The sequence below is a fragment of the Epinephelus lanceolatus genome, chromosome 10 (genome assembly GCF_041903045.1).
Source record: "Epinephelus lanceolatus isolate andai-2023 chromosome 10, ASM4190304v1, whole genome shotgun sequence".
Classification (NCBI taxonomy): domain Eukaryota; kingdom Metazoa; phylum Chordata; class Actinopteri; order Perciformes; family Serranidae; genus Epinephelus; species Epinephelus lanceolatus.
This window is the reverse complement of record NC_135743.1, coordinates 9,562,504-9,574,883: the sequence shown is the minus strand read 5'-3', so window position 1 is coordinate 9,574,883 and position 12,380 is coordinate 9,562,504. Positions and strand designations below refer to the sequence as shown.

Sequence of the window (12,380 nt, the reverse complement as noted above, 5' to 3'; positions counted from 1 at the left end):
AGTATGAAGAGCGAGAATGTCTGTGTAGAGAGGAGGTTGAGGTGGACAGACGGGTCAGACAAACACAGGACTTTCACCCAGGAGGCTGCTGTTAGTGTCCCAAGTGAAACTACAAGTCAACTTCATTGTAACCCAAACCACAATCTTTGAAATCTATATTTCTTCATGTCAAGAGTGGAATCTGACTTGTCCAAAACTGACACTAGAGAAGTACCTAGAGTGTCACAGTTTGAAGCGTAGGACCACTGACCCAGCTGCCATGTTTCAGAGTTGGGAGTGAGAACGCGTTGCAAATTTCATGGCAAAACATCCAACAGTTGTTGATACATTTCACTTAAAACCACAGATGTCAGCTTCATGGTGGAGCCTGAGCAAAAGTCAGGGGATCACCAAAGTCACCAGGGTTAATTCTCCAGGACCCATGAATGTCTGAATCAAATTTCATAGCAATCCATCCAATAGTTGTTAAAATATCTCAGTCTGGACCAACGTGGTGGACGAACCCACCAGCAGACATTGCCACGCTCAGAGCCATGCCGCTATCATCTCTGCAAACGGAGAAATAATAACTAACACAAACATTTATGTATGTCATCTAAAACCGGGGGTCAGCAGGTGCAAAGTGCGACCGCTGCCCGCATGAGAAAACCTGGTGCTAATCAATTCTTTTTTTTTTATGATATTTGAAGCCAAGCCATAAATGTGTTCAATCTCTGTTAACTCTCCCTTTGGTTTTATGATGACAAACATGTCGGAGTGGAGGTTTATGAGTGTGGCTCGGTCTTTCTGCAGCGACTATAAAAGCAGCTATGTGAATATCATATGCTCCGTGGCTCTGCTGCGTGTTCCTGTGCGCTGGCTGTCATTCAAATACCACAAAATATTTTAAACGCTCATGTTTGAATAACTTACAACCCTCTGACTAACAACATCAGCACTGAGTGATACCCAAGGGAAGAAGCAATAACATAATAAGGTGATATGATAATAGCTTCAGGCTTTGCGGAAGATAAACATGATCATATAGGGTGCTGAGTACTCCAGGGGGTTAAGTGAATGTAATCCTCCACAGTGCTGAAGGAGGGAAAAGAGAGGTAGAAAGTCATGTGTCAGGGTTCAGCCATGAGCAACTGGGAGCCCTGGAGAGGCTGAGGGGAGATTTGGGGCAATCGTGATACCAAGAGCGGGAACATAAAGCACATTTAGCTCAGCCTCACGTAAGAGGGGCTGTTTTAAAACACTGAATGAAAGTTGATAAGAGGTCAGGAGAAGTTTATGAGGAGAAAGCTGCTTAAGGCAAAAGGGTAACTAGCCAATGTGTGCAAAAGGGGTCAAAGCTTGCAGAGAAAATGATGTGATTGACAGCGAGTGGAGACGGAGGGGGGTGAAACAGGAATGAGGCACAGGTTCAAAGCTAGCGAGCCAGAGTGGGAAGATCACAGAGGTTGAGCGAAGCGGTTGAGAGGGGGTACAGAGGGAGCCAAGAGAGAAGGCCTTGAAAGAGCCTTATCTGTGACCCATCTGTCTCGACATGCACACTCCTCTGGTTAGTGCCCTGGAGGGGAGGGGAGGGGAGGGGATGGGAGCAGCATGCGTGTCAGCAACTGAGCGTACAGGGCTCAGGCCTGAGGCCTTGGCCTGTGCACTCTGGCCCGAAAACCAGCCTAACCAGCCCTATGCTTTAACACCCCCCGGGAAAACACTCTCATGACTTACTGCTGCAATCATGTGATTGACTGAGCTATAGGCAGGGGGAACACACAAAAAAAAAGCATTAACAAAAGGGTGGTCACACGTCAGTGAAAATACAGATGTTACTTTCTTTGACAATTCACTTTTCATCTTTGGCGTCAGCTGATGAGTTACATTTTTTTTTCAGTGGTGTCTCTTTTCTGTTTGGTTATTTGAGAAGGACAAAGATCTGCAGATCTGATGACCACATGTGTACTCGGGATTTTTTGAGTTGTAAATGGTGGAAAACAAAACGTTGATGTTTGACATTAATTCCCAGAATAATTTTCTTATTGGTCTAAAAACAAAAACAATAATTCACCTACATTAACTTTTATTCTTTGCAGTGACGTAAACCACAAAAATATGACATTCCGACACAGACCTGATTGTTTTATATTTTTCTCCATAACCTAACCATTGGTTTTACTTCATTAGACACAAGAAAGGTTAAGTGAGGAATTACAACCAGCTGCCCCGTTACTGAGACATGTTGGGAACACTTAAACCTCCTGACAGTAATTCTCACTGTTTTCAGCACAGCACTGCAAGACCATTGTTCCCAGTTAGGTAAAAAAAAAAAAAAAATACTATTTAACTTGATAACACCTTATTTCTCCAGAGTGGAATTAACCAATTGATTATTAGAAGTTTACAGTGATCATTCGAAGTAAAAATGCATTTATGCTAAAATAAATTGTGACCATGTTTATATATATATATATATATATATGGAAATTAAAAGAAGTTGCTTGTAAGATTTCGTGGTGTCTAGCGGTGAAACTTCTGCTGGTCTGAATTCCTTCAGTTTCATTGATCAGGACATTTTTAACAGGTCTCCTCCTCTCCAACACAAACTGACCAGTTGATTAAAACAGGTAAAAACACTGTAATAAAGCAGTTTCACTTCAAGAAAAATCAGTTTTTCCCAATGCACTCATGGTGGAGCTTAACTCAAGTTAAGCTTAAGCGCTTTTCATGCATTATTTTTGTATGAGAAGTGCTATATAAATAAAGCTTGACTGATTGACTGATTGATTGATAACTACAGCGGCTGGCACGAAAACTCGAAAACGCAAATGGCCCACTCTAGAGCCAGTGTTTGGTTTGTCTGTTCTGGGCTACTGTAGAAACATGACGGTGCAACATGGCTATCTCTGTAAAGGAGGACCTGCTCCCTATGTAGATATAAACAGCTCATTCTAAGGTTAAAAAACAACACAATTCCTATTTTCATGTGATTATAAACTTAAGAAAACATACATATCATATTATATTCCATTTCTGCCAATATATCCCCCTAAATCTAATCTCCTACACACTGAACCTTTAAATAAAGTTGCTATATCTGAATTTAGACCTAATTTTAACACATAATTTGTTTTGTTTTTTTTGTAATTCGTGGTGGAAAAGCTGCTTTAATGCCTCAGTAAACTCAGAAAACATGGTGCAGAGGTCTACCTGTGATTCTGTATCTTGTTTTCTGAGTGTGCACAGAAAATATTTCGTTTTTCTGCGACAAGAAGTTGTAAAAAAACAAAAAAATCTAATTTAAAATTGCATCATTTATCCTTTAATTGGTTTCAAAACATCTTGCCTAAGGACTGCAGTTGAAAATAAGTCAGCTGGGTAACACTGGCACATTTACAGAAATGTTGATTAATGTGCGTTTTCCTTAAAAATAAAATAAATGAAATGAAAAATTACACTCCGTTTGTGAGGTCCCTCCCTGTTCCCACCCTCACTGTCCCGGCAAATATCTATCAGTCCAAGTTGTTTTGCATCAAATCCAACCTCCTAAGATGTTTGACTTCACTTGCATGTACAGCACACCTGGGAGATTTACCATAATGAATACCTGATGTGGTGAAGCAGTTAATTCCGCCTATAAAATAACTCCTTTCCTCCTTCCTGTGGGCCCCGGCTGTTGTTTATCAAACGAGGTAACGTCCTGTCATGTGACCCCTCCTCCCTCCCAGAAACCCACCTGTGTGGACTTTTCTCTTAATCCCTCTCTAGCCCCTGCTTTTTTTTTTGCTTTGCGCTTTGAATACTTAGACTACTGAGTGTAACTAATTCTCCCACACAAGGATATTGTCTTCTCCCTATCTCTGCTTTTGTCCTTCCCTTTCAAGCTGGCTATTCACTGATTTCATTAGTTGGCGGTGTGGTGAGGAGAGAGTCGGTTAAGGGTGAAGGAAGAAGGAGGGGGGGCTTCCCAATTAAAAGGCCTTAATAGCCTATTACCATCACCTTAAGTTTAACTCAGTTTTGTTACAACATAAAACCAGCTAAAGATTAATCACCTGAGCAGCAGGGGAGCCGTTAAAAGTCATTCTTTGATTAATAAACTGTGATTAGGACGGATGATTTTTAAGCTGCCTTTGTTATGATTCTTCTACAAAATACACTGGAGCACTTTTCAAGTATTACAGGGACAAAACTGTGCTGCTTTCCAAATGGCAAACCTCTTCTATTTCGCAGAGACACGAGGTTTAACATTAAAGACAATAAAAGTAATGACTGTTGTTCCTACTGGGGGTTTAAATTAAATGTGTTTAACAGGCTCTCCAGACACACATGCTGCACAGATCCTGCAGCTGACCAGGGGGGCCGCAGGATGAAGCTAGTCCCCTGGGATGACCAAACCAGCCTTTCTCAGACACCCATTTGTCGTACCCACCCCACCTCCACCTCCCCCTCCATCCTCCAGATAGATGACCCTGCAACCAGCAGGGGTCAGCTGCGCAGAAGGAGCCCCCCTGCACCCCTGCCCTCGGTCCGGAGCCACAGCGTAAATCAGCGGCTGTTCATCGCGGGAACCCTGCCCTGCCCGAGGTCTCAGCCCAGCCTGGCACCATCTGTCCCAGGGCTCTGACGCAGAGGCAGCGCTGCCAAGGTGGGTTCCCACTGACCTGCTGCACCCTCCGAGCCGTACAGGCCAGACCTGGGACTGGAGACAGATCCATCACCACTGCAGTCGGGACATGGTGGAAGTACATGATCCATTGACTGTAAATTAACTCTGAATGAGCAGCACACAAAGTAAAGTAAAGGTGGATAAATTAAAAGAAGTCCTTATAATAAATAGTCATTACTACAGAGCAGGAATACACCGTTAGTTAATAGCTTATTTATGATATGTGCTGTAGAGCTGTTTTATCAGATCACATTATTGTGTTCAACCTCATGTGGTGATGACATAGTTTGGCCATTCAGTAGAGTTCACCTCAGTGGTGGAAAGTTAAAATATACATTTAATCAAGTGCTGTACTTCCTTGTACTTTGTGTGTTTCCACTTTATCCTACTTTATACTTCTACTCCTCTACATTTCAAACAGAATTATTGTCATTTTCCATATCTACCTTACAGATATAGTTACTTTGTATTTAATATTTTACATAAAATAAATGTTAAGTGTACAAATGTTGTCTGAGCCCTTACAAAATATCAGTGTCTGGTTGAGGCCCTTGTAATGGTTTGATTTAAATAACTGCATTTTCCCGATATTTCATAAAGAAGCAAACCTCTGAGATAAGTCCAAAAAAAATTAACTTTGTCAAGTCTTTCCTAATAATAATAATAATAATAATAATAATCTTGCAACCCCTTAGATCCATCTTACGACCCTTAGGAGCGGGAACTCCTGGACTAAAACTACCTAACTGCATATAAACAACTGTGAAATGCTGATAATACATTAACGCAACAGAATAAAAAATCTAATAATATCATACAGATTATATCATTTTCCTGCAGGGCAAGTACTTTCAGGTAGGATTTTGAATGCAGGACTTTTGTTTGTACTGGTTATTCTAACTTAAGTAAAGAACCTGAGTACTTCATTAACACCTGGCAAGTTTGAAATACTCAACAGTGACATCAGACATACTCACAGGAATTTGTGTCCCTTGAATCTCCTCAGATCAGTACTGAGCTCGGTAAATTAGCTTTGAGTTTTTTGCACATTAAATAAATGGAACAAGTCACAAAAGGTTTTGAAATTAGGCAGAAATGTGTCAGTGGATCATTTTAAGTGTATGTTATGAAATGGTCGTAGCGTGGTGTTCACAGACATGATTGTTACATATCATTATGCATGTTATTGTTTTTATTTCTGTTGCTGTTGTTCCATAACTTCACTCTCTGGCAGATTTCTTTGTTTTTTTTTTAAATCGACTTTTCCCTTATTTTACTGTTTTAATTGCTGTTAATCATTTTTCCCAGCCACTGCAGCGAGTTGTGTTTTCTTTTTCACCATTTTAATGTGGTTGTTATCATATATTATATATCCCGCTAACCCCTATAAATGTTAATCCAGGGCTTTGCTTTAAAAGAACTTAATGCTCAGTCAATTTTCCCTGCATAAAGAAAGGTTGATGATGATTTCAAACCCACACCATTTACAGACATATCAACCGTTTATGGAAAACAATTTAAACCTTATATCAGCTTGTAAATAAACTTTAATTTGGCTTTTAATTGTATGAAAGTAATAAAAAATACATTAATCAATGGCCACTATGCTACTAAAACTACCAACCTGAGCAATAACATCTTAAAAGACTCTGACGTAGTGCAATTTCACCTGCATATCAACAGTGAAGGGTGGAAAGAGAATTATCTAATCATGTACAAGTGTTGTGACAAACCGCAGTGGAAGATTAGTTGTGTAAAACTCTACTCATGTAGAGACGCCTTCATGAAAACAGCAGAGTGCGCCAAGTGTGAAGAGGCCTAGCCTGATTGCTCTGAGTGATGATTTCCAAAATAGTGGCGATCTTTTGTTTTTAAGAAAGTTTACTCAGAAACTTCTCTCCAAAGTAAAACTTAAGTGTACTCTCCCCGATTAGCCCTTAATTGCACAGCTTAAGGCTACTCTCAAATGCCTGCTCCTCTTGCCAAAAGTAGTTTATCAGCATCTATTTAAGTGAAATCATCTGATCGTAGAATACACACGTGCATGAAAAGAAAGTCAGTTAGAGCCCTTGCTATTCAACCTCTGGCCCAAACAAGTCACAGTCTGTGAAGGTGATCTGACCGATCACCCTGTTGTTTTGCTGCTTAACTGCCACAGACTAAATAGGTGATGTACTCCTCACACATGTAAAACAGTCCAGCCTTTTAAGTGCAAGACAAGTCTCTGCACTCCACCTCATCACCCTTGACAACTTGACATCTCTCTCCCTATCATAACAGCACCTGGAACTGTGACACGTAAATCTTACCGGCAGAGACAGTCTGCGGGTCCCCGGGCAGCGCGGCCCAGCTTATTGCTTTCTCCCACAGCTCCAACCTTGCTTCTCGCCCCCTTAGGCCCGGCTCTAATGGGCAAGCAGGGGTCATAAAGTGGTTGTGTTACTGTTTTCCTTTTTCCAAACCAGTGACACCAGTTGTTCACCCTTTTCAGCGGGGCCTTTTGTGAGGCCTGACAGGCTGTCAATTCCAGGCGGAGGATGATTGTAGAAGACGACAAGCATTACCTTGAGGTGACACCGCATTCCACTGAAGGCCTGTCTTTATGAGCTAACAATAACTTTGAATAGCTTTTGCAACAAAGCATTAAAAGTTTGCTTTGGCTCTGTGGAGTGTGTTTCGTCCCAACTATTTCTCGTCAAATCTGGACATAGTTCTGTAAAACATTATCTGGAGTAAATTCATCTGGCTGATGAATGATAATTGGGGTAAAGGATTGTGTTTGTCAAGACTCCCACCAACCATTTCTGACATAGATGTGTTGTCTCATCACTCTCGCGGGCTTGAGGAGTGATTTTTGGCCATCATCAGGGTTGAGGGTAGGACAAGAAGACCTTCATGGTGACACATATAACCCCGAGACAAAAATAGATGCCCACCCACACACATGCATGCACACACACAGTAAAGAGTGTCATTCTGAGAACAAGCGCAAACTACTGAACGTTTTGTACTTTTGTCGTCAGCCAATCACTGAAAAGCTAAAATTATCATCAAGTTAGTATAGCTGACCAATTATTTATTGAAGCATAGGATAATTGAATCACAGATTTTTGCCACCACTGATTACAAAGACTATTTGCCTGTGTTTTGTGTCCTGTACATTATGAACTCAAACATTTAATACTGGATTTAGATTCCTTTTTTTTTTTAAAGACTTTAAAATATATTGGTAGGTTCACTTTCTCACACATTAGTCCTGGGATTACTCGTGTGTTAATTTATCTCCAGATTGTGTTTTGAATATGACTACATGTGAAATCATGTGGAGAAAATGAACACTTAGTGGAAAATTTGACTTCAATGGGAATGATATAGACATCATGTATTCATCAGCCCTCTCACCCAATTTAGTTTGCCATATAATTGTGCAATACTGCCATCGTGTGTTGAGTCAGTGGTACTGACACTATACTCCCCAGCACAGGCATGTCATGTCAATGAGGTGCATATCTAACAGCAATACTTTCTTACTACTACTTTCTTTGTTTTTCATGTCACAAGAAAATTTAAACTTCCAAATCTGATATGGTTTTTAACTATCGTATAGTAGTACAATATAATATGGGAATGATGTGCGGGTGGGTCAGTAAATGAGAGCCATGTAGGCATGTTTTATGTTGTGATTGTGTCCATGACCCCTTCAAAAACGAGATGGTTCATCTCAAGGGTCAATCTGCTAATAAACTTTCAAAGATACTAGTGTAATGATGTTGACTGATACTTCAAGATTTATTTGAGTTAGAGACACTATTAAGTTTTTATTTCTGGAGGATGAGGATCACAGAAGAATATTTAAGCACCAGTGTGCACAGACTGGTAGATGTGTATACTTCCATGGTTGACGTCAAACTATGGATTCTCTACAGAATTATTTAAAGGGTTGTATAAATGTATTTCAGTTTATGGAAATTAATAAGGAAACACTAATTGGACTATATGAAGTTGTCAGGTAGAATCTGTCCCTCAGTTGAAGGTGAATTACTGTGTATGGCTCTTTATTCTTTTTTTCCTGAGGTTAGTGTAAGTGTTTGTTGTTTAGTAACTGTGACTTACCATCTTTCTTTTTCTTTTGTTTAATTAAGTTCTGAGAAAGGGGGGCAAATCAAGATTTTCTTCTCTCTGCTCTGTTCAGTCATGGAATGTGTACTGGAGTTGTTCTGGTTGTGAATCTGATTGTTGTGCATCAATATGATCGAAAACAAATACAGATTAAATGATTATTTGGGCCTTACAGAAGGATGACAATTACATTTACAGGTTAACTATGCAATTCTGGATAAAAAGACAGTTACTTGCCGAGTCTCTTCTGACCCACCAACCCAAAGCATTGGTGTTTTGTGATCTGGGAATGACACTCAACAATCAAATATCTTTCTCCAGACTTACATGCAGCAACTTCAACACATTTGACCGACAGGGTGGCAGGCCTGTCGAAGGCATACCATGTTTACTGACTTGGTAATGGTCACCTGAAGACACGGATACAGGAATGAAACAACTAATGTCCCAATTTTTCATCCACTAAATACAGCCATCCCCGTCCCGCCTTGATCTCTGGTCCTTCAATAATGTTCAGGCAATGGGGGCTTTTCTGACAATAACATTACTATTACTATGAACTATGAGCAGAAGCCTTGCTATGGAAATCCTCACATTAGTCTATGGAATTACAGTGTTTCATTTGAATTGTACTACCATAACTCAACACCAGAGAAAAATACCTGCGACCACCTGTTATGAAACAGACTATTATAACGGTTGTTTGATTGTGCAAATGTCCCTCTAAAACACTGATGATTTTATGTTAACAAGTCACATTTTATTATGATAGAATAACCATAAAGCCATTTCTGTAATGAAATCCTCAACAGAATCCTGACTGCCATTACATTAATGACACTGATCTTTATACCTCTCCTACAGCATTCACCTGCCTTCTTCACAGCTCAGTCCAACAGCTTCATAGTCCAACCCTTCACTCCCGCCCGGCCTTCAGTTTCGCCTCCATCGTGTGATCTCCCCTCGAGCCCCCCATGCAAGGCGGACTCTTAGCCAGGGAGGGGTTACTTCCCCACTGCTCAGGAGTCTTTGCCTGGATAGCCAGTGCATGAACGCAGGTACTCAACTCCTCCTTCAAAGCCTCATTAACCAGACGGTGGCGCTTTATCAAAGGCAGTCCGTCAAACTCGGAGCTGACAACCAGGACACGGAAATGGGATTCGGAGCCAGGGGGCACAGCGTGCATGTGGCTTTCATTGTGGACCTCCAAGTAATCCGGCTTGAGTTTGTCGGTCAGTTTGGTTCTGATGGACCTCTCAACGGGCCGGCTCGGGTCTGGGTCCATGTGCGGTCTGAAGTGGGCCAGAGGCCGGCTTAAGGCAAGACTGGTGGAGATGGGTCGAACACAGCGGAAGACAGTAGGCAGCATCAGAGGCTGTGGCAGGAGACCACCTATGAAAGCCAGATGGGTGTAAATACAGCATATGTATATTTAGTGACTGAGAGATACTCATGCTCTGGTAGGCATTTTGATTTAATAACAAGCTTTGAGGTGTACAAATACACCACACTGGTATTGGTTTAGTACATGGTATCAGCAGATACCCTGAGTTTGAGTACTGGAAATGGATTTAGGAGAGAAAAGGCTGGATCAGTTACCCACTGTACAAATGCCTACAGCGGTTCTCAACAAAGAGGTCTGGGACCACCAGGGTCCCTGAGGGAGTCCTAAGGGGTCCCCAGACAAATGGGGTATAGGTTATTGTCACTATTTAATTCACAATAGAAGTAAACCCAATGACAGTAAGAGTCAAAAAAGTGACTATTCTGATCATAGGTTTCAGCTCCTCCATGGTTATCTTCTCAACTGTACAATTCTACAGTTCACAACCACCAAATTCTGATCTTAATCAAAATCTAACAACCAAAGTCTTTTTAGATGGAGGTCCCTGAAGCAAAATCTTATAAAATGGGGGTTCATGATCTAATGTGTGTCAATTTAGGGGTCCTTTACACGAAAAACAGCTCTTTAAAGAAACTTACTTTGCATGCAAAGCCTCATCTGAGTGCTGTTGAGTCCTGAGACTACTGCTAAACATAAAATGTTCTGTGTAAAGGTGGCCTACATTTGGAAACACACACTGCTATAGTTGAGACAACGCCATGTCACAATCTGAACATTATAAACTAAAGGTAGAATGTATGGCAGACCTGTTGTATTGAATCGCAACAGACTGCACAGGTGTACCTAATAAAGTGACCCCTGTCAGTGTAGTTCACAACTGTACCTCTGTGATGGGGACAGATGTGTCTGCTGGAGGAGTTCGATGCCACTGCAAAGCCTCTGAAGTTATGGAAACGTATGACGGTTTATACCTGCCGTACACGAAGCGACTAACTTACGTGTTCACTTTAGCTAACACAGTTTATTAGCCTAGCATTAGATAAACAGAGAGCCGCTGTTGTCCACTGTAATGAATACTAGAATGCATTTTGTCGCGTACGACCGTTATGATGACTTATAAGTTGGTGACACCGTTTTTAATAAGGGCAGTGCCTTTACAGTGCATGTGATGCTGATAGCTAAGTTAGCTAAACCTGAGCTAGCATAATTCATTGCTTGTTTGCTAGCATTAGCTGTTAGCTTTCGTGATAAACACCAGTCAATATGTAACAGAACTGAGACACTGTAACGGCAAACAGCTCCTCGTAGAATAAATATCGCCCAGTGTTTATTAATACACGTATGCTAGTCATGAAGCTAAAATGTAGAGTGATTTTTGCGAACTACTCACCTTGCAAGTAAGTCAGTTGCGTCCCTGGTGTCGTAACGCAACACTCACCGGAAGTGAACACAGTCTGGGTTGTGTAGTTCTTTTAACACTTTGTAGTCCTGTAGCAGTATCCCTGCACCTGCAGGACGGTAATCATTAGTAGGAAGGCCCTAATCATCTCTTCAGCAGGGAATGTGGAGGGGATTCCCCGCAGGATAACTTTTTAGGGAATTTACCAGCTAAACGGACCATTTAGGAGCATTTGGAAACAAAAAAAATCTTAGATCAGGGGTTCTCAAGGTTGTAGTGACAGAGTGCCATTTTAGAGCCAGCATATGATTGAGGACAGGAAATGTTCACTCACTTTGGCTTTTTTATGACAGTTAAATTACATTTTTATAATATTATACTAAGAAATTTAATGACACAGGCCTACTATACCATAACTTTTAGGACTTTTTTTATGACAATATACTATAACGTTTAGAATATTTTATGACAGGCTTTAACTTTTAGGACATTTTGTGATATACTATGACTTTTATGACATTCAGCCGCATTTTGGCCATCGCCTTTTAGCTAATTTTCTTATTCATGAAGTGACATTGATTAAAAATCTGCCATACTATAATGAAATTCAACTCCAAATGTGCAAAAGACCTGTATAGATGAATCGGTAATGAATAAATATTTTACATCACTTTGTCAGCCTTACTATATCTTTAAAAAAAAACATTTTTACACTATGTTCATTAATGATTAATTTATGGTTAATTTAAAGTTTATTATGCTTAATTTATTCTATTTTTATTTTTGTTTGTTGTCTGTGTTTTGTATTTCTGGTGTTCTGTTCACTGCATCCTGGAAGATGATAAACATTTGATATTTGCCTTGTT

General features: G+C 40.5%; 1 protein-coding gene across 1 annotated transcript; it reads right to left on the bottom strand.

Annotated features, from left to right (window-relative positions):
• Nucleotides 1-8,917: 8,917 nt before the first annotated feature.
• On the bottom strand, nt 8,918-11,598 carry bola1 (bolA family member 1). The gene is made up of 2 exons (XM_033639938.2): nt 11,506-11,598; nt 8,918-10,162 (listed from the first exon to the last, which is right to left on the bottom strand). The coding sequence occupies exon 2, from the start codon at nt 10,137-10,139 to the stop codon at nt 9,687-9,689; it is 453 nt and encodes a 150-aa protein (XP_033495829.1). The 5' UTR covers nt 10,140-10,162; nt 11,506-11,598; the 3' UTR covers nt 8,918-9,686.
• Nucleotides 11,599-12,380: the final 782 nt, after the last annotated feature.

Excerpts from the sequence above, each read along its gene's own strand:
- bola1 (XM_033639938.2), bottom strand. The coding sequence starts at position 10,139 with ATGCTGCCTACTGTCTTCCGCTGTGTTCGACCCATCTCCACCAGTCTT.